The 27,549-nt window shown below is 53.9% G+C and overlaps 1 protein-coding gene across 2 annotated transcripts; it reads right to left on the reverse strand.

The window, feature by feature from the left end:
* On the reverse strand, positions 1-27,293 carry RAPGEF3 (Rap guanine nucleotide exchange factor 3). Of its 2 annotated transcripts, none has more exons than XM_077170679.1 (28): positions 26,943-27,293; positions 26,254-26,466; positions 15,721-15,774; positions 15,526-15,632; positions 15,209-15,330; positions 14,897-15,065; positions 14,206-14,290; positions 13,776-13,836; positions 13,603-13,679; positions 13,327-13,473; positions 12,661-12,773; positions 12,320-12,408; positions 11,917-11,995; positions 11,545-11,695; positions 11,388-11,470; positions 10,521-10,560; positions 7,850-7,931; positions 7,364-7,510; positions 5,312-5,409; positions 4,689-4,814; positions 4,402-4,583; positions 4,045-4,135; positions 3,855-3,905; positions 2,794-2,881; positions 2,424-2,488; positions 1,919-1,973; positions 1,273-1,344; positions 1-457 (listed from the first exon to the last, which is right to left on the reverse strand). In XM_077170679.1, exons 1-28 carry the CDS (start codon positions 26,946-26,948, stop codon positions 339-341), a joined length of 2,772 nt encoding a protein of 923 aa, XP_077026794.1. In that variant the 5' UTR covers positions 26,949-27,293; the 3' UTR covers positions 1-338. The 2 variants fall into 2 exon arrangements, with proteins under 2 accessions (XP_077026794.1, XP_077026793.1); XM_077170678.1 differs by having other exon boundaries at positions 1,907-1,973.
* Between the last annotated feature and the right edge of the window lie 256 nt (positions 27,294-27,549).

The raw sequence follows: 27,549 nt of genomic DNA on the forward strand, positions 1-27,549 counted from the left end.
TCTGGAAAAATCTTGCTGTGGAGAGATCTCTATTGAACACAGAGTCCAGCGCCTGCTCAGCTCTTTCCACCCACATTCAGGCATTCAGGGCCTCTCTGTCCCACCCCACCCCATTCCTTGGCCTGGGGTCCCGGTTCAGTTCCAATCCAAGGTCCTCCTTGGCCACCATCCACCACAGGGGACAGCTGCCTCCACGCTGCCCGCTCCAGGGCCTCGAGTGCACTCCGCGGAGAGCCCTGTCCAGTGTGGCCAGCCTGTGGACCTCTTGGCCCGGGCCTGCCCTGGCTTTCCCGGCATGGCCCATCCTGCCGGAAGCGCCTGCTCCAGTCCCAGCCCCCTCACGGCTCCAGCTCCCGGGAGAGGCGGGAGAGTTCCCGCTGGTTGTCGATGACCTTCAGCTGCTGGACGTAAGCCCAGGTGCTGGCTGGACTCCGGGTGCTCAGGGACGGCTCCGAGCCTGGCGGGGGGAGAGCAGTCAGGAGGCACCAAGGCCACGCTGTAAAACCCACCAAGGGGCAGCCTCAGCGTTCTTCCCTCCACCACCCATCCCCCCCCCTTCTCATCTCCAATTGCTTCAGGCTCCACTGCTCCTGCCGCCCACCCCCCACAGATTTAGGGGTCACAATTGCATGGTGATTAGGAGAGTAGACTCTGAAAAAAGCAGGTTGCCCAAATGACATACTTTTTACAAAGTTCAAAACCAACTAAAACGAAAGAATATTTTGTTGGGGTATAATATATATCTGATAAAGCTATTCTTGTTAATTAATTAACTCAAAATCCAGGATAACGGGTACCTTGGATGGGGAGAGGAAGGGGACATGAGAGGAGAGCATGGTATAGGGAGATGTGAGTTAGTGGCAATGTTCTTGTGCTTGGGTTGGGTGGTGGGTCCAGAGATGTCCATTATATTGGTAAACGAATATAAAATAAATGAAATCAAATAAAGGGTCAGTGACAACAGTGTGGTATGAACCGTGGATTATGATGAATGCAATTTCATGTAACTAAGTCCAATTTTTAAAAAATGCAGCTCTGGAGTAAGAGTGTTTGGGTTCCAACTCTATCCCTAATTAACTGTGTGATCTTCAGCAAGTCTCTTCAGTTCTCAAGCCTGTGTCCTCATCGTTAAGTTGGGGAGAGCGATATCACCTATGTCTTAGAGGTGCTGTGAAGAGTTATCAGCATCATGTACATTGATAGACTGTGAGTGCCCAGGAAATGTCAGCCACGGCCAAGTATTGTTAACCCCCACCCTGTCCCCCTACTTACACATGGAAACCCTGGCTGCCTGGCTGTCCTCGTGCAGGTGGGAAACCCGGCTTCTGAGCGGTGAGAGAGGCACTGTGAGGGTGAGAGAGGGGAGTCAGGGGGATAGGGCCAAGCCAGAGCCTTGTGGAGGAAGGGCCCAGAGATGCTCGGCAGTAGGGGAAGAGATATGGGGGTGTCTCCCGGATCCCGCAGCCAGGTCGCGGCTGGTGGGGCCTCCTATCCGCGGGACTGGGCTAGACTGAATCGTGTCCTCAACAAAAGGTATATTCAAGTCCTAACCCCCAGTCCAGTGGGTATGAATCATTTATAAATAGGACTTTTGAAGACACTAAGGCCAATCAAGGTGGGCCTTAACCAAGTATGACTGGAAATCTTATAAGTGAGGAGATTGGGCACAGAAGGAGTAGAAGCCACAGAAGGAGACAGTTGTCCATGGGATGGAGGCAGGGACTGAGAGGAAGCCACAACAGAACGCTACAGACTTTGGAGAAAGCATGGGAGTCAATACTTTGAACTTGGACTTCTAGTCTCCAAAAGAGAGAGATCATAAAATCCCTGTTTAAGCCAACCAGTGTGGTGGAATATTAATAGCAACCCTGGCAGACCAAGGCAGGGTCCATCCCTCCCCACTCACCAAACCTCTCACCGTTGCTGTGGTTTCGGCAGTGGTGCAGCATCCGCACGGCTCTGGCCAGCATTCGCTGTGGGAAACACAGAGCATCGGATCTGGCCTGAGGGGCAGAACCCCTGTCTTGCCCTATGGGACAGCTGGGAATCTGAGCTTCCTTTGAACGAGGATACACATAGGGCCTAGGGGGCTGTAAAAGATGGGGTCAAGTCTCCTTAGCCACACACCCTGAGACCTCACAGGGACCAGCCAGTGGAAAGAACAGAGGTCAGGAAGGACTTAGAGAGAAGGCTGGAAGGGGCTCTTGTTGAAGGGTGAGAGGTTGAAGTTGTTACCCTGCAGCCCCCAACAGAGATCAGCCTTCCAATATGCGATGGAGTAAGGCAGGGCGATTTCAAAATAAGCATCCATATTTATATTATTAATGACAAGTTTAGGCTATCTCCAATGTCCCTTCCAAGGCCACAGTTATATCCTCCAGCCCACTCCTGGGACAAACGCTCACCATCTTCTGAAAACTCACCATCTTCTCAAAGTTGATGAGATTCTCCACCAGTGTGTGGTTTCCCTCATGGATGAAGGTCATGTCTGCAAAGAGATGGGTTTTTCTCAGAAGTTCCCAAACTCCTTCCTCCCTCCCATGATCTAGGAATGGTGAAGGACCAATAACTGTCTTCTGACCTCCTGGAGCAATTTCCTTGTATTATGGGCCATCCAACATCATCATTATTTGTCTGCATATCTTAGTCCCTCCCTAGCCTGGGGACCCCTAATCCACCTTTGGGTCCCCCAAGGCATCACCACACTGTGATCACTCAGAGGGTGTTGGACAGACAGGCAGGCACAGGCTTGGATGGAAATGGAGGTAGGAAGGTAAGTGCTGTTTCTGTTACCTTTGAGAAGAAGGGGCATGAAGGGGATGATGGGAGGGGAGAGCTTGGTGAGGGCCATTCGATACACCCGGTGGTTCCATGAGGGGTCCTGCGGGGGAAGAAAGTCCAGTCAGGGGGCAGGGGTCCCGCCATCCCACCGCCTGCCACCCAGCCAAACGCCCCAGCCCACGCAGGAGTGCAGTACGCCCATTCCCACGGCCACACGGGAGACTCGAGCCCAGCCTCTCCGCACCCTCAGATCCCACCAGGGTGGTGTGTGCGGCAGGCAGAGGGGGCCTGAACCACGGGCCCGCCAGGAAGCTGTGACTGCCCAGAATCTGTGTGTATGGGGCTTCCTGATCTCTGACTGGTCCCCAAGGAAAGCTTCATGGCCATTTGTCAAGGTGGCCCTGAGCCTGCCTCAAAATCTCTCTCTCTCTCTCCCTCTCTCTCTCTTTCATAGGTAAATTCCCTTGAAGCTCCTGAATCCCATGGAGGCGCTCCCCCCACCCCCATTTGGGAGGGGTAAGCCAGCCATTTACAGAAAATGAACAAAAGACTCTGCAAAAGAGATAAATCTTTTTCTCAAGGCCTCTCAGAGCTGAGCTGATAAAAGAAATGCCACTCTGGCTCACTCTTGAAACACAGTTAAAAATCTTGAAAACCCTAAAAAATTCCAGTTCTTTCCTCATCCTTTGGTCTGACGGGCCCTGGTGCTCCGTGGGTGCTTGGTGCCAGGGCAGCTGCGGTCCGGCGTCCCCCGGATGCTGCCCTCATACCTCGGACCCCAGGGCCGTGCATGCCGCATGCTCTGTCCTGGTCTTCACACAGGGTCTCATAGCCCCAGCGACTGCTCTCCCACTGCCTCCCCCCCCCGATGCCGAGGGGTACAATATACTGTGCACCCTCCGTCATAACACAACCACCCTCACCCCATACAGCCAGCTCCTCAAACTCACGCGCCAGAGGCAATTAAGCCCCAGGCTAGGGTTGGGAACCCCGAAGTGTCCAAGGACAGGTAGAGGGGTGGCTGGAACCCAGCAGTCAAATTGCCCACAGGCCCAGCCAAGGCCAGCACTCACCAACAGCCTTTCAAGGGCGGAGTACAGCTTCCGGACTTTGTGGGGCAGCCGCTGCGGGAGGAGAGGCGGATGGAGCTGCTGCCGCTCTGGGACGGGAGCCCCACCTCCGGCCAGGTTCCATGGGTGGGAGGGGTCTGAACTTGGGACCCGAAGGGAAGGCCTTAGCATCCCCATGCCAGAGCCCACCTACCTCCCAGGTGTGGGCCAGACGGCTGATGGCTGAGTTGCTGAGGCCAAACATGACCGCAAAGAAGGAATTGAGATTCTTTTGTTCCTTGAGGCTATGAGAGGACCCAGAGAACTTCAGGGGACGCAGCCACAATCACAGCAACCCGTCCCCAGACCACCGCCAAGCCTGGGGCCCAGAACCTGCCCGGGCCAGGGGGCTCAGGCTCAATGGGAGCAGGAGGCAGAGGCTCAAGTGGGCCCAGAGAAGAAAGGGGATGGCAGATTTTGCAAAGTTCTGAGCAGGGAAGGGGATTTAAGAAAAGAAGAAGAGGCTGCCCCAGGACTCTGGCCACCCCCCACCCACCCAACAGGCACCCACTGGGCTGCCAGCTTGATGAACTTCCTGAGCAGCTGGGCCCGTGGGCCGGGCACGGGGCAGAGACACAGCTCTGTGGCCACCCAGTACTGCAGCTCGTTGAAGCGGCGCATGAAGCGCTCCAGGTTGGCAGTGGTGACATCCCGCAGGTGCCGGGGGCCCAGCACGAAGTGGATCAGCTCCACCTAGGGGGGCAGCGGGAGCTATCAGGGCTGTGCTGGCTGGCTGCCCTCGCCGTCGCCTGCCCTCTTCCTCTTGGCTCTGCCGCCGGCGCAGGGGCCTCCCCACACCTGGTGGATGCTATTGAAGAGCGTCCAGTCGTGGTCCGTCAGCTGGCCTGCCAGGTCCTTGGCACTCACCAGGTCCAGGCCGTCAGCACAGCTCACAGTGGGCCCCAGCTGCTCCGGGTGTGGGGTCTGCAGGCGGGAGGAGGCTCAGGGGCTGGGTACCTGAGAATACCCAGGGGCAAAACACGAGGTGGGGGTAGAGGGTGTCGGGCAGAGACTGTGTCTCTGGTAGGAGGAGTGTTGAGGGGGGAGGGAAGGCCTGGGGCCTTAAGGGGCTGCAACAGCTGGAGAATGGGGCTCCCCAAAGAGGTGCCTTCCCAACAGTTCAGATGCTGGGACTCCTTTCTGCAGGATCCCTGGGCCCCAGGGAGCCCCTCTCTAGGGCACACCCCCCTCTTTGTCCTTGGGAGTTCCCAGAAAGGGCTATGCCACCCCCCCAAAAAAATTTATTAAATCCTCCCATCAGCTGAGGCCACTCCTCCCTCTTCCCCCTTTAGATGCTGCCATCACAGTCAGAGGCGGGCTCCTCCTCTTCTCCCTGTGACCCTCTCCTGGCCACCCTGCCACCCCTGCCATTCCCAGAAGAGAGTTCCTCCCTAGATCCTGGCACCCTGCCTGGTCCCTACCAGCTCGTGCACTTCCTGTGGGTTGACAACAAAGAGCCGCTCGTTGAGCCCCAGGGATGTGGCCACGCCACGGGCATCTGGCTGCAGGCCAATGGCATCTGCAAAGAGAGCAGAGGCTGCGCTGGGTGGGGCCAGGGAGGGGGGCCAGGGACCTGCCTGGGGCCAGGGTGGAGGTCCTGTTTGGGAGGCTGGGAGGCCCCTTTCCTGAGTGGGGCTGGAGTCCTGGGTAGCTGCTCTAAATGCACAGACGCACTTGCCCACAAGTCCACACCTGCCAGGGCAGCACCCTGAGAAGGAGGGGAAGGGGTTCCTACTGGGACAGTCAGACCTCGGGCAAGGCGACAACCTTCCTGAGCCTCAGTTTCCTCCTTTGTAAAATAGAGACAATATGACTTGCCCCAACTGCTTCACAAGTCTGATGATACAATTTATAGAAATAATGACTGTAAGTACATGATGCATATAAAAGCTCTTTGAAAATGGGAAAATGCCTTACATAAGTATTGTGTTGATTGCCATCAGCTCCCTGTGGACTGTGACTGTTTTTAGTCATGTTTGAGTTCCCAGTCTCCAGACCAATGGCCTCCAAAGTAAGTGGCCAGGGAGACATATTAGCTCTTCTACTTATATTTATTTTTCTCTTCTGATTTGCATATCCATTTTCTGTGTAGCTTTATAATTAGATAATATTAGTGCTTTATAAACAAATAATACAGAGTTGGGGTTTGCAATAAAATATTGATTACTGACTTGTGTACAGAGCAAAGCAGTCTGGAGATCAGTGTTCTAAGCCGTGCCTGGCCTGTATGTAGCAAGGTCTCAGTACGTACTGACTTTGGACAGCTGCAACTCCCTGCATTGCCACTAGAGAGCAGTGCTTTCCAGAGCACATAGGGCTCGGATGACATCATGTCGGTCCCCACCTCCTGACAGGAGAAGGCCTTTCCTTTTCTCACCCATTCCATTATTGTTGAATGCCTCCAGTGCCTGCCTACCCTGGGCTCCAGCTGTCGGGATGAGCTGCAACCCTCCACAGAGAACAGCGGCTTTGAGTGTACCAAGTTCCCTGAAGGCAGGTCTTAACAGTCATCAGAGTTGCCATATTCTGAGCACGTACTTTGTGCCAGGCCCCATGAGAAGTGCTTTCCACACCTTATCTGCTTCATTAGCTGCCTCAGTCCTGAGGAACCACTGGAGTGCTTACTTCACAAATGAGGAAACCAAGGCTCAGAGAGGTTAAGCCCCTTGCCCAGGTTTGCACAGCTAGCAAGTGGTGGGAGTAGGATTCCAACACAGTCTGGAATTCCACCATCTATGCTCTTAGCCATCAAACTCATTTGTCTTCTCTGTCACAGTCCCTTTAGCTCACAACCCATTGTCTGGCCCATAGGTGACCTGAAAAATATTTGTTGACTGACTAAATGAATGAAAATTACCTAAGTTCAAAGGCCTGCTATCAGCTCAACTGTGTGAGCTTGGGGAAATTGCCTAATCCCCTTGAGCTTCAGTTTCCTTGTCTGGAATTAGGATAAAGGCACCTATTACAATAGATCGTTCTTGGGATTAACTGAATATATAATAATGATATGTACATCACATATATTGATGTAGATAATGACATATATCAAATAGAATGATAATTAAATGATGATAATAGTAGTAGCAGCTAATACTAATGAAGTGTTTGGTGCCAGACACCATTCTAAATACTCTAACATATTAACTCATTTTATCCTTCCAATTCCCCTATGAGGTAGGTACTTTTATTATCCCCATTTTACAGATGATGAAATGGAGAAGGGATAAAGCACTTTTTCCCAGGACCCCAGCTAGTGAGCATGGAGCTGGCATCAAACGCAGGCAGCAGGCTCCAGAGCTCATGTTCCTAATCACTGTGTGCAAAGCGTTTGAATAGATGTAACAAACCTCCCAGAAGTGCCAACCATCACTGTCATGATGAGGATGACAAAGAGGAAGATCACAATGATCACGGTCTTAATGTAGGGATCTGGCCCCTCCCTTGGGGCCACCCAACCCAGAGACACAACTCACCCCCTGCAGAATTGACCTTCACCAGCACTTGCCCCTTGGTCCAGCCATCCTCCTGCGCCAACGCTGCCATCACCTCTCTCACCGAGGCCGTCACAGGAAGCTGCAGGGTCAGCACCGAGTGGTCTGGCCGGCAGATGTCATAGGGGACTGGAGAGGAAGACCCAGCTGAGCTGTGGCAGGAGCTCCCTGGCCTTCTCCACTGGGGAAGGGATCCCAGGCAGGCAGGAAGGGCCCTAAGAAGCCTTGGATGGATAAGCTTTGATCCTTACAATGTAATTGTTAGAGCTGGATGGGGAGGGCCTGAAGCCCAGGGGAGGGGGCACAGGAGGCAGAGTATGCCTAGAGCTGGGAACAGAGACCCCAAGGAATCATAGCCTACCACCTCCAGCCAGGTACATCGAGGCCAAGGGGACAACCAGACAGGGGACACATGGAAACAGCAGGGGACAGATGTTGGTCTGTGCCCCGCTGGGTTGGGCCACCAACCTTTGTCCCCAACTCGGATGGCACAAGTGCTGCTGGGGAGGGGCTCATCCTGGCTGGGGAGCCAAACAGGCATGTTCCGGGCCTGAAAGGGAAAGAAAGTAAGGCCCGGAGAACAAGAGAAGAGAGCGGGGAGAGAGGAGGCAGGGAGGGGGCATGTCACTGGGGGCACGTCACACTGCCACATGAACAGAGCCCAGGTGAGGCACCTGAGGGCTCCTGGAGAAGAGACAGAACAGGCGTGATATGGGGCCCTGTGTGTGCATCCCCCTCTGCCAAGTCGGTCACAGCTCTTCTAGTATGAAGACACCCCAGGTGTCCTTGGTTGTCCCTTCCTTTTCCTCCTTCCAACTATCTGCTATGTGCTAGGCATTATGCTGGGTAACTAATATTCACAACAGGCCTTTGACATAAGTGTCATCATTCTTATTTTATGGATGAAATAAGCAACGCTCAGAAAAGTTAAGTCACAAGCCTGAGGCCATACAGCTGCTAAGTGGCAGAGCTGGAACCCTCACCCGCTCCTCCTTCCCTCTGTTCTCTAACCCTCCGACAATCTGTGGTGTCAACTCCCCTATCAAGCCTCACAGGCTCTACCTGGTGGGCCTCGCCATGGCCAGGCCTCTGCTGAGGGGCAGCCCCAGCTGGGAAAAGGCCTCTGCAATGCAGCTTCCCCTGCCCACCCCGACGGGTCTTTCCGACTCTGATACTCTCCTCCTCCTCTCAGCTCCGAATGGGGCACATCTTCTGGGTTTAGACCTTGGGGTCTTGTTCTGCCCTAGATGTCCCTCAGCGCTGTCCTCAGCGCTCCCACAGCCCTGGCCTCACATGGTGCCTGCACGTGGAGGGCCCTCAGACCTCTTCCACCAGTGCTGACCTCTCCTCCGAGCCTCGGTACGCAGCAGTGCCTCCCGGATCCTTCCACAGCTGCGCTCCATCACCCCAAATGCAATACATCCCTCTGACCCCCTCATCCTGCCCCCCAGGTCTCTCCTCCTCCTGGCCTGTCATCTTGTTCTGGAGTCTTCTTTGGGATGAGTCTCCTGGCCTCCCCAGGCCAACACCCGGACTCCCTCAGACCGCATGGCCGCCCTCCTTTTCTCCTACAATGGCCCAACTGTTCTCCTCCTGTCTCCCCCTCAGGTGCCTCCGGTCCCCCTCCCCCAATATGTCTGACCGGAGCCAGATTCAGCTTCCTAACCCAGCCTCAATGGCCATCATTGTCGGCTGGAGCAAGCCCAGACTCTTTAGCTGGCCTATTCAAAACACAAATGGGATCGTGTCAATCCTTGGCTCCAACCCCTTCAGTGGTTGGCGTTGCTCTTAGGACAAAGGCCAAACCCCTTACCACGGCACTTAGCAGGGCCCTGCCCGGCTCTCCAGCCCTCCTAATGCCCCACTTTTGCTCTCCCTCCCCCGCAAGATTCCTCCAGGGCCGGCCCCTTCCCTCTTGGACTTCATTCTTGACCCACCTACCCTGTACCTGTCAGTTCCCTGGGGATGTTTTTCCTGGACCTGCACGATGTGCCAGCTCTCCCCTTCCCTGCTCTCCAAGACAGCTATCTTTGCCATTGTACGCTGTGAGATTTTTTAACCAGCTCTATCCCTGGATGGCTGGTAGCCCCACGAGGACCCGGTGGCTTTCCCAGCCCACGGCTACATCATCAGCCCCCAGCACAGAGTTCGGCGTAAAAGGACAATTCATATCTGGTTCCTGAGCATCAGCCACATGCCAGGCAGAGTGGGAGCACTGGGGAAACAGAGGTCAAGTTCCCTTGCTCAGCAAGCCTGCTGGGATGCAGCAGATAACAACAAATAAGCAAGTATGGAATAAACAAAGAAGACAATTCCACATGGCAATAATTCTTTGAAGGAAATCAAAAGGGACATTTTGGAGGGCAGGGAGCTCTGGATAGCAGGTCAGGGGAGGGGAGGCCCTCTGAGAGCCCAACACCTTGGCTGAGGTTGGAAGGATGAGAAGGACCCAGTCAGGCAAGAAGCCAGAGAAAGAAAGTTTGGGGTAGCGGTGGGGTGGGGTGGAATGAGACAAGTTCAGGGGCTCTAAGGTAGGAACAAGCTTCGCCCATAGGAGACAAGGAGCCAGTGGGAGTCTAAGCGAGGAGGCCGTGGGACAGGAGGAGGTAGGAGAGGCACCGGGCCCTGCCAGGTCAAGGCAAGGAGGCTGAATTTTATTCCCAGTGCTGCACACCCCGAAACCAGCCCTGGCCTGCCTTTCTAGTCTCTTCTCCCACCAGTCCTTAACCAAATCTCCCTCTGGGCACATCTCGTCCCTCCCCTGCCCCTTTGCTCCCCTCACCCAGGCCACCTCCGACCCCCTGGGGAGGACCTCACCTTCCTCGGGGTTCCCACAGCACCAGGCCCTGGGAACCCCTCCAAGACTGCTTCCTGGCGCCCAGTGGGAACTGCTAACAGGCTCTAACAGTGAACCCGAATGACCTCCCAGTCCCAATCAAAGCCCTTCCGGCGGGGCGGGCTGGAGGGGAGAGGCCCCAGGCCTGTCCCAAGCTGTCTCAAGGCGCCACGTGCAGCAAGGGCTCCGTGGATGCTGACCCACAACCGCAGCCCTGGGCGGGGGCTGGAGATGGGCTGCATAGTCCCTGGGGGAGTGGAGGGAGGAAGCAGGGGGTGGGCACAGGTGGGGCAGGACGGACACCTTCATCTGAGGCGATGCATTCCCACAGCCATTTTCCAACCTGTGGAACAAGGGAAAAGGGAGGTAAGACCGGAGGCCAGCCATCCCACGGAGGCAGAAAACATCCACAGGGCCAGAGGCCCGGAGGTAACGAGGGCTCTGGGTTCCATACTGCCCCCCCCCCCCACACAGGCTCAGGGGTGAGCACAACCTGCTGAATATGACAGAGAGCTGCAGAGCTGGGATGGAAACCAGGTTCTGGACCCTGATTCTGTGATTTTTCCCAGGCCAACAGGGGAGGGCAAAAGAGTTCATGGGAGAAATGGCCCGAGGGTTTTGGACTGGGACGTGTTTGGGCGAGCGCTTGGCCCCCCTGAACCTCAGCTGCCCCCATGGGAACGTCTGGAAAAGGGTAAGTAAGCCCCAAGAAATGTACTGAGGGAGCCAGCAGGAACCGGCTCTGAGGGTACCCAGCAATAAACAGAGGTAGGATGGAGGAAGTGAGAATAGCAGGTGAACTCAGGAAAGAAGAATTACAAATGAATTTGTGCTTGGTGTAGGAGACTGGGCAATCCCAAGCCGAGAGGGTGAACATCTGGGAAACCGACCAGAACAACTAACTGAAGTATATGAGAACAGACTAATGAAAAAGGAGCCATCACAGCCGCAGCTGTGCATCCTGAGTGCAAGGCATCCTCCTAAGTGCTGAAGGAACAGTGACTCCAGGAACCCTCATGATGGGGTCTCACGTCCCGAGCAGGGCGTGCCGTGCTGTAAAGTGTGCAGCCTGGACTCGCAGGCAGGGGACTGACCCCAGAGCTCATGCTCCCAGACCCTGTCTCCCTGCATGCCACGGACATGACCACTTAGATAAGATCAAGGCATCACCTGTGGAGTCGCCGCCTGTCTGGCCCCTGCTCCCGCAGCAGGGGGCTGAGCCGGGAATCCCTGCTTACCAGGTCCGAGAGTTTCTGTGAGGAGCCAACAGTCACCGAGACGGTCGTGGCTGAGTCTCTCCCGGCCCACCTGCCTCCCCAACAAGTACCTGGAGGAAGCTGGTGGCCACAGGGTCGGCAGAGAGCACGGGGCCGGACAAGGCCACCCACTGGCTAACCAACCGCAGGATCTGCTGCCTCTTGTTGTAGATGTAGGAGCTGTGCTCCTGCTCACTGACCCCTGCGGGCTCCGCATGGAAGGTGGGCACCAGTCAAGGAGACCCCTGCAGCCAAGTGCGACCACCCACCACCCCTGAGGCAAAGGAGGGGCAGGAAGCCAAGGACCCACCAACAAGGAAGGCTGGCACCAGGCTACTGTGTCAGAAGATTCGGCTGGGCTCCACACCCCACCCTACCTCTCCGCTCCCCCCCCCATGCCCCACCCACCACACCCGCACATGGCCCCGAGGCTGGAAGGATATTGGTGTAGGAGGGCAGCGCAGAGCTGGGCGCTGGGCATGAAGACGCTGTGCGTCAGGAGGAAGTCGCTGAGGAATGTCTCTGCAGGGCAAGGGAGGGGAGACAGGAGGATGCTTCAGAGGCCAAGTCCACCGAGCACAGGCGCATGCACCGCTGGAGTGGTTCAGCCCCCACATCCCACCAAGGCCAGGGTGATGGCCATGCCCTGCCCCAGTGACAGTGCTCTCCAGCCAAGCCAAGTGCACGGGTAAGAGGACTTCCTGCCCACCAGCGGATGGACTAATACAAGGCCTGATGAAGTCCACGCAGGGTGTCTGGCCCTCTCGCATGAGCACCGCCCGCCCGATGAGTCAGTGCAGGCAGGTGTGTGAGAACGAGAGCAGGTAGGGCGTCTCCTACCCCTACCTGTTGGGTCATGAGCACTGGAATCAGGTCGCATAGCCTCCAGCAGCAGTTCTAGGATCTTCTCTGGGGTGCCGGACATCACCGTATACCTGGCAGAAATGGCCAATGCATAGCCCTTGTGCCATCATGCCCCACGGCCCCACTGGGACGGACATTGATAATCGATCACATCACTCCTCCCCCACCGGCCAGCCCTGTCCCAGCTGGGGGGTGGGAGGCTGACTCAGGAGGCACATCCTAGCAGGGGCTTGACATGGGGGGAGGCAGCAGAGACTGGGGAGCGGAAGGAGAAGAGGTGGGCGGGAAGGCCGGTGTGGAGAAGGGGCAGGCGAGTGTGTTACCGGTTCCCGCCTGGGGTCGGCGGACGAGAAGAGCCGGTGCCCTGGGACGTCCTCTCCAGCACCAACACCACTTTGCCATGTTCCTCCAGCCTCATGGTCTTTGCTTCCACATCCTGGAGAATCAGCCACACGCAGTGGTCAACATACCCCTCATGACTCCCTGTTCCCTCTTTGGGGCCTCTCCCACCACTCCAGACCTGAACCCCCACGAGGTTCCTATAAGCACCTTCAGTCCCTCCCCGACCCGGTTCAACACCCACAACTTTGGCTCTGCCCCCCACCAGCCCCTCCCACCACCCTCAGGGGCCCTCACATAGCCTGAGCCCTCCTCCACCCTCTCCTCCTGTCCTTCCTCCCTGGATCCCACCCGGTGAAGCCACCTCCCGCCGTTCCCTAGGCCCCCACCCACTATGCAACCCCATACCCTCCCTTGGTCTCCCACACCATGTCCTGAGTCCCCTGGCCTCACTCAACCTCCTCAGCATGCCCCAGCCCTTCCCCTCCTCCCACATACCCAGGGGTGTGAGCCCCACCACTGGGCACCATGTCCGAGCTTTCTTCCCCATCCCTTACCTTCCCCTGCTCCCTACAGGCTCTCTGTGCCCTGTCCCCTCGTCACCTCTCGGGGCCAGTGTCCCCTGCCCTCCCCAGCCCCAGCTGCAGCACCTTGATGATGCGGTTGAAGTCCTGCTTGTCCACCCGGAGAAAATGACAGTTGTCTTCTCGCAGGATGATGGTGGCGGCCCGGGGTGCGTCGTTCACCAGAGCCAGTTGTCCAAAGTCGTCCCCCTCATGCAGTGTGGTCACTAGTCCCTGCAGCCAGGACTCGGTCACAGCCCAGCCTGGCCCCTCGGCCCTCACTGGGTCAGGCCCAGGGCAGAAAGAACCGCCAAGGCAGGAGGGGGGCCCCAGGCAGGGAGCTGGGGGGCAGGGAGAACTCACCTTGCCGTGGGTCACCACGTTGACGGACCCCTTCCAGATAATGTACCACGAGGTGCCCTTGTCCCCCTGGCTAAACACTGAGAAAAGCACAGATCAGACCCCGCAGCATCTCCATGGCTTCTGCCCAGGCTCAGGCCCCTTGTGCTCCACTCCCTGTCCCCTCCCCAACTTACACACAGTCCCTGCCTTGCTGTGTGGTTCAAAGAGCAGAACAGCCGCTAATTCCCGCTTCACCTGTGGGGCAGGGAGAGGAGGGTCAGTTGTGGCAAGTTCAAGTGGACAGCGCCAGGTTAGGGGTGAGGAGGTGCGGCTGAGACACGAGCACTCGGGGGACAGAGATGTGGCTGGGTCAGGGCCCACAGGGACCCGCAGGCGATAAAGGGAGTGGGGAAAAGGGCCGAAGGGCAGAGGATTTTCAGATGCAGATATCCTGCTGGGGCAGCAAGAAATTAAACTGAAAATGTCATGCTTAGGTAGAAGGGGAGGGGACTATCTTCCAGCCCCGCAGTTGGGTCCTCAGGGAAGGTCACAGTGTGGGGACATTGCTGGGGAGGGAAGGGGCCGGGCGCGGCTGGGCAGAAGTGGGCGAGGCAGGGGGCTGACCGAGTTGGAGAGATGGGCCACAGCCTTGATGTGCAGGAGCTCCTCAAAGATGAGGTCCAGCTCCTCGTCCGTGCGCTGACCGGGGCTGCAGGCACAGGAAGGGGCAGTTAGAGGACGGACAGGATGCAAGTAGTGAGCCGTGGGCCCCAGAGCCACAGCATCCCCCAGCCCCAGGCCTGGCGCCCCACAATGACTCTTCCCCAGCTTTAGGGAGTGCGCTGTGCGTCAGACACTGTGCACCCTTTCCAGGCACTAGTTCAGCCCGTCCTCACAGCAAGCCTGTCGGGTGGGCACTGCTGTCCTTGTCCTAAGAAGAAAAGCTAGCACCGAGAGGCTCAAGGACTCCCAGCTAGTAAGTGGCGGAGCTGGAACTGGACCACAATGCATGTTCCCACGCCCACCCTCTCGCAGCCACTACTGCGTCTCCGAGTGGGAAGGGTCCCTGGAGATCACGTGGCCCCCGCTCCCTTAATTACTGAGGAGGAAGCAGGCCCAGCGAGGAGGAGGGGAGGCTCAAGATCACTCAGCAAGTCAGTGGCGATCACAGCCCAGAGCGCAGGTCTTCTGGGCCAGTCAAGTTACTTCCTTCAGCGAGAAGCGAGGGGGCCCCTCAGAGGCGAATCCAAGGAGCTACGGAACCCCAATGCTCCGTGAGAGCCGGGACTGGGGGTGCGCAGGGCTCCTGACTCACGGCTTTCGAAGGGCCACAGTGAGCAGGGCGTCAGGCCCCCGTTGGGAGAGCAGGGCCATCGCCTCAGCCAACTCCTCCTCCAGCTCGTGACCTCCTGCGGGCTGGGGCTCAGGGCCGGGGAAACGGTAGAATTGGGCATCTCGATCCTGGAAGGTCCAGTCGTGTTTCACTGTGGGGCAGAGGCCCAGGCATAGGGCAGGGTGAGAGGAAATTGAGGCCATGTGGATATGGCAAGGCCAAGCCCTACGCACCCACTGTTGGTCCTGGCTCCCCAGGACTGCCCATCCCGCCCCCACTCTGGCCCAGGCTCACCATGGCAGAGGGCGCCTTCATCCAGCAGCACCTGGCAGATTCCCACGGCTTGGTTCCGGGAATGGACCCCAAGACCCAAGGCCAAGATGCTATCCACCAGCTCCCGGCCAGAGCAGCATTGCCTACAGGACAGGGGATGGGACCCAATCAAATGGCAGGAGGACAGTGGGGAGGGGGGAGGGAAGAGCTGTCCTTCAGAAAGGATCAACCCCAGTTCTTCCGCTAGAAGCAGGGCTAGCCTCAGATGCCTGGAATAGGGTGGGAAAGGAGAGAGGCTGGTACAGGTGGGTGAGGAGGCAGGCAGGGGCCCCACTCACCGATAGAGCCTAAGGTGGTACTTGCGGTCTCGGATGAGGTTTGGGCAGGCAGCCAGGAGATGTCGATGCAGCTGCTTCCCAGCCCTGAGCACCCGCTCAGTGGATGCCTTGGAGGGAAGAGGGCACAGCCAGTTGAGGCCCCAAGCCCCTGGCCATGCTGCTCCCCTTCCAGCTCCACCCCTACCTGGCCGGTACCTGCTCCAGGCTCACACTGAAATCCAGGGACTCCTCGCTGTCGGTGAGTGGCGTCTGAGGACAGGGGAGGGGAGGGAGAGTCTGCACTTCAGTACACAGGCCTTCAAGTCCAGCTTTTTGGACCCACCCCTTCCCCACTTCCCAACCACCCCTGAGCACCAGGCATCTGCCTGTTTCCCATCCTGCCATCCCCAAGCACGGCATCCCCACAGATGAGAAGCCTGACCTCCCTACTCTGCCTGCCCAGGCTCCCAGACCAGCATCCCCACTGCAGGGAAGGGCTGTGGGGCTTGAAGAGAATGGGAATGTGAGACAAGAATTAGAGACCAGTGAGGGGGTCAGGAGGCCTGGGAACACCAGCACCTGGGCTGGGGTCACAAGACTTCATCCCAAGCCAACCGATGTCCCCAGTCACAAGACCAGAGGTAAATCTCCTGCCCTCTGGGGACCTCAGTTCAGATCAGTAGTTAAAAATACAAACCCCAGAGCCAGACTCCTGGATTCAAATCCCTGCCTCTCCATTTACTAGTGACGTGGCCTTGAACAAATAAATCACTTAACATCTCCCTGCCTCAGGTTCCTTATTTACAAAATGGGGATGATGAAAACCCTAATATCTGTTCATAGGCTTTTGGAAGGATTAAATGAGTTAAAATATAGCAAATGCTGAAAACCTGGCCTGGGGGTCCTACCCTAATCGTGATGGCAGAGTAGGAAGCTGCAGGGCACAGAATCCCACACAGAATCAGTGAACAGCCAGCAAGAACCAACCGGAAACATCTTTCTCAAAGTTCTAGAAAACAGTTAAAAGATTGCAGTACCAGGGCGAGCGGCCAACTAGGAAAAAGGCTACTTAACAGAGGTAGGATCTCGTGGTGTCCTGGCTGGCACTCCTTCCCCCTCCCTGGCTCAGCTGGCCCATGCTCCCAGGGCCAATCCCTGGTCCTGGTTCCAGAGCAGGCAGAGTAACCCTGGTGCATCTACTGGGAGCATGTGTGGCTGGCATAATCTGCTGGTGGCGGCCAGAGCAGGCAGAGTAACCCTGGTGCGTCTACTGGGAGCATGTGTGGCTGGCACAATCTGCTGGTGGCGGCCAGAGCCGGCAGAGTAACCCCGGTGCATCTACTGGGAGCATGTGTGGCTGGCACAATCTGCTGGTGGCGGCCAGAGCAGGCAGAGTAACCCTGGTGCATCTACTGGGAGCATGTGTGGCTGGCACAATCTGCTGGTGGTGGCCAGAGCCGGCAGAGTAACCCTGGTGCATCTACTGGGAGCATGTGTGGCTGGCACAATCTGCTGGTGGCGGCCAGAGCAGGCAGAGTAACCCTGGTGCATCTACTGGGAGCATGCGTGGCTGGCACAATCTGCTGGTGGCGGCCAGAGCCGGCAGAGTAACCCCGGTGCATCTACTGGGAGCATGCGTGGCTGGCACAATCTGCTGGTGGCGGCCAGAGCCGGCAGAGTAACCCCGGTGCATCTACTGGGAGCATGTGTGGCTGGCACAATCTGCTGGTGGCGGCCAGAGCCGGCAGAGTAACCCTGGTGCATCTACTGGGAGCATGTGTGGCTGGCACAATCTGCTGGTGGCGGCCAGAGCCGGCAGAGTAACCCTGGTGCATCTACTGGGAGCATGTGTGGCTGGCACAATCTGCTGGTGGCGGCCAGAGCCGGCAGAGTAACCCTGGTGCATCTACTGGGAGCATGTGTGGCTGGCACAATCTGCTGGTGGTGGCCAGAGGGCCTCTGTCCTAGAACGTGCCCTGCATGTAGAAGGCAGCTCAGAGGGGCTGTGGGAGAGCAGTCAAGCAGTACCTAGGACCGCGAGGACATTATTTCCTAGGGAATTAAGGACATTTAGAATGCTGTAAATGGAATTCCTAGGGCCACGTGTGCTTGCCCAAGACAAGATATATGCACAGAAAGGATCAGACAAGCCCCTCTGCTTTGACCTGGAGCTATTCTCTAAACTTTGAAGGAGAGCACTCATACTAGTCAATCTGCAGAGACAGAGAAACGTATTTTCTTTTTTTTTCTTTTTTATTTATTTTTGTTGTTGTTAGCTCCTGGCATTCAAGGAAAGCGCTGTCATGACACTAACTGGATACAAGCATAAGGAACAGACACCTCAGAGTCTAAATTCCAGTGATAACACATTAAAATATCAAAATGTCCAGGCTTCAACAAAAGATCACAAAACATACAAAGAAACAGGAAGCAGTGGCTCAAGCAAAGGAGAAGATTAAAACACCAGAAACTATTAATGAGGAGGATCAGACCTAGGACATTCCAGAAAAAGAGCTTTTTTTTAATGTTCCTAAATAAACTAAAAAAGCTAAATGAAAATATAGACAAAGAACTAAAGGAAATCAGGAAAAGGAAAGATGAACACAAAGGGAATATCAATAGCGAGATGGAAATTATTAAAAAGAACCAAACAGAACTGAAAACCATGATAATAGAAATAAAAATTGCTTACTGTGAGCCACTGATTGCATACTTTGGATGGATTGTATGGTATGCGAACATATACCAATACAATTGCATTTAAAAAAAAAAAAAAAAGGAACAAAGCTACAAACTTTACCTAAATGAGCTTTCCAGCATTCTTCAGGATGGAACTAAATTACATTAACTCTGAGAGTTATCATAAACTAAAGAGACATACCAAAAACAGCAACAACAAAACCAGAAATCCTGGAAAGTTAAAATATTGCAATGAAATCCATTCAGCCAATGATACATACCTGTAAACATTTTGCAATATAAAATGAGGCCGCCTTGCAGTAAGTGAACTAATATTACTATCTCACTCATTCTCAGACACCCTTTTAAAAATACACACATTTTAACCTCTCTGAAGTATGGATGCTCTGATTTAAAAAAAAAAAAAGTTTGCTTAGAGGGGTTCAACAGCAGATTGCAACTGGCAGAGTAAAGATTCATAAATAAGACCATGGAAATCATCTGGCCTGAGGATAAGAAAGAATGAAGAAAAGTGAAGAGAGCCTGAGGAACCTGTGGGACACTATCAAATGTACCAAAATACTTATTCTCCCAAAGGCAAAGAAAGAGAAAAAGGGGCAGAAAGAATATCCAAAGAATAATGGCTGAGAACTTCCCAAACTTAATAAAAGACATGAATATATACACCCTAAGATGCTCAAAGATCTCCAAACAGGATAAACACAAATAGATGGCACACCACTTATGCTATAATCAAATTATTGAAAGCCAAAGATAAAGAGACAATTCTGAAAGTCACGAGAAACAGCGTCATGTACAAAGAGAACATCTATAAGATGAAGTACCAATTTCTCATCAGAAACCACACAGGCAAAAAGGCAGCAGGAAGACATAATTAAAGGGCTGAGTGCAAAAAAATTGTCAACCAAGGATTCTATTATCTGCCAAAACTGCCTTTCAAAAATGAGGGAGGAATTAAGACATTCCCAGATTTTTTAAAAAGCCACTAGACTGGCCCAACAAGATATGCTAAAGGGAGTCCTGAGGTTGAAAGGAAAGGACACTACACAATGGGCTGAAGCCACATGAAGAAATAAAGGTCTCAGGTAGAGATAATGACATGGGACATGGGTAAGTACAAATACCAGTGCTCTTGTGGGTTTTTATTATCATTATTATTGTTTGTAACTCCACTTTTTACTTACTACGGGATATATAAGGCAAATGCATAAAATGTAATGATAAATCTATGGTTTAGTACAAATATGTAATTTCTGAGAACTACACAGAGGTGGGGGGACAGAAGTAGATAGGAACATAGTTTATGCATGCTATTGAAAAGTTGGTATCAAAGCAAAGGAAATCATTATAGATTTAGGATATTAAATAGAAGCCCCATGGTAACCACAAAGAAAACATCAAGACATTAGACAAACTCACAGAGACACAAAGCAAATGACATGTTACAAAGGGTAGAGGTGTGGGCAATGGGAAGTTAGCACAAAACGAGTGTAGGGTTTCTGTTTAGGGCGAAGGGAAAGTTCTAGTAATGAATGGTGGGGAGGGTATTGCAACATTGTAAATGTGATTAATCCCACTGAATGGAATGCTTGGGAGAGTGTGAGAGGAGAAGATTCATGTTGTATATAAGCTTCCATTTTTTAAAAAAGATAAACTAAAGAGATAATGACAAACGTAATAGATGATACTGGATGGGATGTAAGAATCATGAGAAAAGGCTCAAAAGGACATTATTGGGACTTAAGAAAAATTGAAATATAGAATGTAAGCTTTAAATCAATGTTAAATGTCTTGAACTGTACTTAAGGGAATCGCATACGTGAATATCCTCTCTTCGTAGGAAATGTACATGGAAGTGTTATGTGTTCAAGGAGTATGACTTGTTAGAACCTGCTCTCAAATGTTCAGAAAATTGATAGAAATATGGATAGATAGCTAGACAGACAGGCAGAATGATATGGCAAAAGTGGCAAAATGTTAAAATTGGTGGATTTGGATATATGAGGGGATGGGAATATGTTTGAGTTCTCTGTATGGGTTTTGCAACTGTCCTGGAATTTGAAATTATTTTAAAGTCGAAAGTTTAAAAAATTGATAACACTTAAATGTGCTATTTAAATTGCAATTTGGAAAGATGATTTGGAATATTTAGTAAAACAAGCAATAAATTTTAGATTCTTGACTCGGCATGTTTAAGGGCATCTTCATCTGCAATTTATTAATTAAATTTATTAATTAAAAACAGGGAAAATTCAGCTAAAAATGCAATGTAAAATAAAGTGGTAGGGATGGGCAAAATTCAATAAAATCATTTGGATGCCCAACAGTGAATTGCAACAAAAAATATTAGACCAATACTGAACATCCTAATATAAGAAATATTCATACATTGAGCAAAAGTGGGAATAGACTATTTGATTATATATACTAAGTTATTGAAGAGAAATGAATCACACGAACACATTTGAAAATATGATAAAGCAATACAAAACCCATAATATACCCCTACAATGAGGATGTGTAATATTTGAACATTAGGTACTGCACAAGTAACCCTGAAATGTTATGACTAATACAGAAAAAAAAAATTACTAAATGTTTGCCCAATTTGACACTAATCTTAAAAATGTGTATCATATTAACTAATCACAATTTGTGGGGCTGAAATATTTCTAAGCTATCAATAACTTAAGATCTTTCTAATAGCTCTACAGTAAATGCTATTCCAAAATCAGCGGGGAATTAAGAGGCAGTTAAAGAGCATGCAGCCAAAAATGTAAGAAAAAGTGCTTTAGAAGTCTGTCCGTTAATTAATAAAAATATGATATTAGGATTTTATAATGTCTGCACTACTTGTCATTTTTTAAATTTATAATCTGTTGTGATTTTAATTGTCATTCTAAACAAACATTCACTTTCCTAGAACGACGACAACAACATTACTCTGCACATACATCCTTGTGAGCTCTTAGTCCTTTGTGAAGCTGAGGGTGGACCCTCAGGCTGGAAGGCTCCTTTCCACCCTAAGATGTTGCTGGTCCATAACCCTGTAAGAGTGAGTAAGCCCTTGGCAGCACACAGCACTGGCTCAGGAAGACAGGGTTTGCCAGAGAAACATTGGCCAAGATGGTTTCCCGGCTCTTGGTGTGGGTCTCTCCCCACGCAGCGCTCCTGAGTTGCCTATGCCCCAGGATGCTGCCCTCAGGACCCTTCTCTTCCTGGAATATGTGGGTCTCTGGACAGGATGCCTTACCCTCTCTGAGTCCTCCCAAAGCAGGACACTCCGCATTTACACAGCATGCCCACCTGCGTGATTTCTTCTGATCGCTCGTGAAATAAGATCAGATGTGCAATAGGCAAGACGGGTTTTTTCTGTCCTCATTGACTTATAAGAAAGGTGTCCTGCATAACTCAAATCCGGGACCACCGGATGGCCATCGATAAACTCAGTTGCTACCCAGATGTGCTCACTTTCTTGGTCTCACCTGCCCATTTTCTCTTCCTTCCCCTTCCTCGCACCAACAATCTCTCTCTGGCTTTCCCACCTACCCTCAGGTCCCTGAAAAGGACCTGGCTGGGGAGCTGGGCTACACCCAGCCCGGGCGGGGCGTCTCCCGGCTGCATGCCTAGGCGCCTGGCCTGAGGCTGGGCGGAAGTCGCTAGGTGTCCCAAGGGTCTCCCTGTCCGGGTCATGGGGCATAGCCCTGGGCCAGACACAGGGCCCTGGAGACTTAATGACAGGAAACGAGAAGGAGGAGGAGCCGGGGAACGGAGGAAGGGCAGGAATGCTACCCAGCCAGGCCCCTCTGTCAGGACAAACAGTGCCTGAATGTTAATGACTTGTTGTTGTTCATGTCAAAATGCCCAGGTGGCCCCATTCCCTGGCTCAGCTCCCTTTAATGCCCACAATCCAGGCTCCAGCCCGGACTCCCTTCCTGGGGTTATTCTGACCCCACAGGGCACACCGGGATGGGAGGTGCCAGGTCACATGACCCCGCTGTCAAGTCCCCAGAGCAGCAGGCTTTGCTCCCACCTCCTCCCTTCCTACCCCAAGGGACGAGCACGAGGCTCAAGGCATGGGGGTCCTGGCCCACCAACTCCAAGGAAGGGACCTCAGGCATCTCATTCCACCGAGGAAGACAGAAAGCCAGAGAGCTGAAATCACTTACCCAGAGCTGCACGACTACTTAGAAATGTAAGGTTCTACTGAATAACTCTGATACCAGTTCTGACCCTGGAGGTAGGTATTTGTATCCTATTTCACAGCTAGAGAAAAGGAGGCTTCGAGTTTACGTAACTTGCTCTGACCATGGGTAAACAGGGGCAGTATACGGATTCACACCGTGCCTGCCTGATTCCAAGGCCCACTCCCAACCATACGTCCTGCCATTTCCCATGGTGCCTACCCCCGTGTTAGACAAAATAAATAGGTTTCTTATCAAAGTGCCCCAGGACCCCTAAATATTCATGTACCTGGGGGATCTCCAAAGCAGGGGAGATGGGAGTGGGGTGGGTGCTATTCAAGGGGCAGTGGTCAAGTGTGTGGGCCACGGAGCCAGAAGCCTGGGTTCAAATCCGTGCTGGCTGTGTGGCCTTGGGCTGGCTATAACCTTTCTATAGCTTCAGTTTCCTCCTCTATGAAACGGGGTTGATGATAATGCTAGCGCCCGTCCACAGGATTATTATGAGCATCCAAGGAGCCAATAATAGCACAGTGGCTGGCTTCTAGTGACTGTTTCGTCAAAATCAAATAACTTGATCAAACCTAATTATTCCATGATGGATACTATTATCCGGATTCAGTGCAAGAACTTCTGCCCCAGCTGTCCCTGGTCTGAGGGTTCGCGCTTCGATTTGCCTGGTGGTATGGGTTGGAGTGAAGGTCTTCACCCATTCCCTCCTCTCCTTCCTGGATGAAAAGCGCTCAGGGTGGAAGAGTTGGTGCTAACAGCCCTGGCACAAGTGTTGTGGCCGGCCCCACCCACCCTGCCCTGTCGCTGAGTGTCAGAGCTGGGCTGGAGGCGCCGGCGCAGAGCCAGGCAGCCACGTGGGGACCCGTCGGACCAGTTCCCTGGGGTCAAGGCTGAGGTCTCAGGCCAGGGCAGTGCGTGGTGGGAGAGGGAAGGGTGCGTGGGGCCGGGTGACCCTTTGGGGTGACAGTGTTACTATATGCAGCAAGAGAGAAGTGCAGCGTGGTGATTATGAGCTGGGGCTCAGCCGCCAGATGGCCTGCCACCAAAGCCCCGCTTTGTCATCGAGTAGCTGTGAAACCCTGGGCGTGTCAACCTCTCTGGGCCTCTGATTATTCATCTGTGAAATGGGGATGATCAACAGTAATTGGTGTACCACACCAATACTAGGGTCAATAATAGGGGGAGATAAGGGATATGGGGAGTTTGGGGTTGCTTTTATTTGTGCGTCTAGCTGATACTTTTCTTTTTGGAGTAATGGAAATGGACTAAAAATGAGTGTGAGGATTGCACAACTAAGTGATGATACTGTGAGATATTGCTTGTAACTTGGATGGCATATATGATAAATAAATATATCTCAATAAAATCTGAAAAACAGGGGTTAAAGTGGGTTGGTTAAAAGATTTTTCATCTTGTAAAAAACAAATTGTACGTAAGTGTTCACTTTTCTACATGTGTGTTATACTTCAATAATTTTTTTTTAATGGGATATGATATCCGTATCTTCTTATGGGGCCGTTGTGAAGATTATGTGATATGATAAAGGTTAAACTCTTATAATAGCGTCTGGGACATAAGCACTAATTAAGTATTAGCCTCCACGATTATTTGGACAAGTGGGATGAGTGGGGCAGGGGAAGGGTAAGTGGGGTGGGGTGATGCCTTGGGGTGACAGCGTTACTATCCACAGCAAGAGGAAATGCACCGTTGTGAAGTGTACTACATGTCTTCTGAGTTAAAGAATAGGGCCACCTCTCCCAGTAATGATCTTCAAAGAGCAATTCCCCATGTTTCCCTGAGGTTATGGAGCCTACCAGAGGCCTCCCTGACCTCGCCCCTGCCTTAAGACAAATTGACATCTCTGTTAGCACTCAGACATCAGAAACGATCTCCAGCCTTCCCTCAGATTTTCCAAAGAAGATGTCCTTCTATATCCCATTCCAGTGCCACCTTTGCCACTGTGGTTGGTAAGTCCTTTTTGTGTCTAACCTCAAGCCCCCTTGTTGTAATTTGGCTTTCATTTTCTCTTGCCCTGGTCTAGGTATGAACAGATCTCAGAAGGCTTGACGGGGTTTCCTCTTGACTTTCTAAAAGCAAGAATGGTCTGAATAAGACTCCACCCCCTTATAACAGCCACCTTTTACCCTTCGCCCGCATAGTTGCGTGTGCTCACACTCCCTGCAGGGCACGTGTTCCCTCGTGTGAGCTCTTCATAGGCCAAAGGCTTTCTAAGAGGTACAGCTTCGGGCACCCAGAACCTCTTAAGCACAGGTGAAATGGCTTAAACCACCGCCACCCAACCCCATCCCCCATTCCTCAGAGAGGTCACCAGGATTGGGTATGGCAGCCTCCCCCCAGCCCTGCAAATCTAAGTTTGCCCTCCCACCGGGCAGGGGAGGGGCCTTGTTCCCGTGCCTTTGGCCCCATTCGCACTCCAGCAGCCCCCACCCCCATCCTTCCGGCCTTCCCATACCGCGCCAGCCCTTCAAGTTCTGGGGGCTCAGGGGAGTCAGGAGACAGCCCAGAGGCCTCCTCCACCCGCTCCCAGACTCACACCTTGGCACCTGACCTCCTGCCACCCCCCACCTAGTCTCTACAAGCTGGGAAGGGGACAGGAAATGCACAAGTAATTATAGCCTGAGAGGGAAGGAGGGAGGGAGGCTTCCAGCCCACTGGCTCCAAGCAGTAGCTACTGCCAGTGACCCAGAAAGGTGGGGTGGGAGGGCTGGTGGCTGAGCCCAGGACGGGGGGGGGGGGGGGGGGGGGCTCCTCTGGCCCCTCCAGAGCCCCATCTTGGGCAGGACCCAAGTCCAAGAGGCCCCTTATCAGGAAGACCCAGGTAGGGAGGGGTTGGGGGAGGAGCTGGTGACTGACACCTGGATTCTCCTTTCTATTTCTGCTGCCCCTCATCTTGGGGGCCTCATAGCCTCATAATTTGGTAACTATAAATGGGAATTGAGCAGGGTAGAAGGAAGGAGGGAGAAGGTGGTGGTCGTTCTATTCAAAGGTATTGGCGATAAGAGCACTTGCTTACCCAAGTTTTCCACCCTCTCCTGCTTTCCTTCCACCCCTTTACACAAGCACCCTCCCAGAGCCCCAACAGTGGGCACACAAAACAGACTCAGATCTCAGGTGAGGTTACCCTACCAAGTCTAGGGGGGCTGGGAGCAGAAGCCTTCTCCCAGCCTCCCTGAAGATTTGGGCCCTACAGCCAGTTACCCTGCCCCCACCCCCACCCCCAGTCCCACCATTCTCTCCCCCCTTGCCTCTCTTTCTCCTTCCCTGCTTTCACTCTCTCAACTTCAGAGAGGTTGTTACTAGCAAAGGAAGCTCCAGTCATCTCAGGTTCTCCAAACTTCTCCAGAATTCTCCCCTGAGATTCCAAAGCCATCAAGATGCCAAGCAGCGTCCCCAGGACCACCTCACAGCAGATCACAAAGCCGAGTCAGTGCAGTTCAGTTGCTCACTAAAAGTGAACGTTGCTAAGGTGACGTATCAAGAATAGTAACAAAGCTGACCTCACCCCTCACTTGACCTGGCCTCAGCACTTCACACCTACCTCCCACTATCCCCTTGAGAGAACACACGAGAACCTCATTCGGATGCCTGGTACACAGAGGTGATGATAAGTGACGAAACTCTTTTCTCTTCTCCCGTGCACAAATAGAGGTACTTGGTGACCATGCACACGAGACAACCCTGCAGCCAAGCTTCCCTACCTACCGCCCACCCCAGCAGAACCACTCTACACCCCAGAGCAAGCCGGGCCACCCACAGCATGCCCGCGTTACCAAGCCAGGCCCCCTCCCACCCGGGGGCCTGGCCAGGTCGAGGCAGGCAATGGGGACTCACTCACCCAGCGAAGCCCCTGGATGCGGCTGGGGCGCCGGTGCTCCAGCAGCAGCTGGTAGGAGCAGCTTCGGGGCCGGTGCATCCTCCTCAGCACCATGTTGAACAATGTCCCCTCAGGCACCACGTCAGGGAGGCTCCCCACGGGCAGTGCTCCCAGCTCAGTGCTATCCTGCACCGCCAGGCCCACCTGCCAGCGGCTTTCACCTGGCCAGCCCACCTATGATGTCAGGAGGAAGGTGGACAGCCATGGGGCAGGGCTGGGGCAGCTGGGCCAGGGCACAACTGCCCTAAGCAGAAGTACTTCCTTACAGTCCTTGGAGCTAGTCAGGCGGAGGTGCTGCGACCCTGCCAGGAGCCAGCAGGGAGGGACAGAAAGACCTCCACTGGGGCCTGCGGGTCCGGTGCACTTAGGGGTCTCCAGCTGGCTCACCGGAGAATGGCGGGCCCTTCTCCCAAGTCCTTTTTGGAATTCTGCTCCTTCCCACTGCCCATGCCCCTCCAGGGATCTCCACCACCTCCTAATTTGAGGCTGTGGACTCACTGGTTCCTCGAGAAATGCAGCTTCAGTTCAAACCTTTCTCTCTTCCTCCCTCACCCGGACCAACCCACTCTCTCCCACCCAAACTCCCCACCGTGTCAGCTTCCTCTCCCGCCCTCTCTCGCTCTTCCTAGACCTTGACCCCCCTCACCTACCTTCATGTTCCTCCTTAAACTCGCACAGCGGTGCGGGCTCTAGCAGAAGGCCGGGGGCTGGGGAGGAGGGATCCCCAGCGAGCCCCTGTCAGCTGCGCTGGGTGGGGGTGGGGGGTGGTAATCCTGGAGCGGAGCCGGCGGCTGCAAGTCCCGGGCGCAAGGAACAGCACCAATTCCTAAATTCCTAGCTGGACCGGCTACCCCGGCAGCAAGATGCAGAGTTGGGTGGAGGGCTTCCTTTTGGGTGGGTAGTGGGTTTGGGGGGGGAACCCCCCCAGCGACAGGCCGGCCCGAGCCTCCGCCTCCGTCTCAGCCGAAAGAGCCAGCTGGCACCGGGCGCTGAAGCGAGGCTGCAGCTGGCACTGGGCCGGGCGGGAGCTGTCACACCCCCTGCGCTGCCCGCCCCCTTCCCCTCCCCTGGTCGGATGAGGGGGCGGGGAGGCGGCACCCGGCTTCATGGTAGGGAAGGGCGTAGGGCAAGGGGGCCGGCACGGGCAACAGGTGGGGTCCGCACCCCGGGGTACTTGGGGCGGGCACGAGTCCGAGCTGCGAGAGACCCCAGGGGGCCGGAGCGGCCCTAGGGTGTGTGCCGGGGCCGCAGAAGCCG

Source organism: Tamandua tetradactyla, chromosome 7 (assembly GCF_023851605.1).
Source record: "Tamandua tetradactyla isolate mTamTet1 chromosome 7, mTamTet1.pri, whole genome shotgun sequence".
NCBI classification, from domain to species: domain Eukaryota; kingdom Metazoa; phylum Chordata; class Mammalia; order Pilosa; family Myrmecophagidae; genus Tamandua; species Tamandua tetradactyla.

Coding starts and splice junctions, on each gene's coding strand:
- RAPGEF3 (XM_077170678.1), bottom strand. Junction 15,331..15,525: donor TACCACCTTAGGCTCTATCG/GTGAGTGGGGCC, acceptor CCTGTCCTGTAG/GCAATGCTGCTCTGGCCGGG. Junction 14,291..14,896: donor ACTGTGGCCCTTCGAAAGCC/GTGAGTCAGGAG, acceptor CTGTGCCTGCAG/CCCCGGTCAGCGCACGGACG.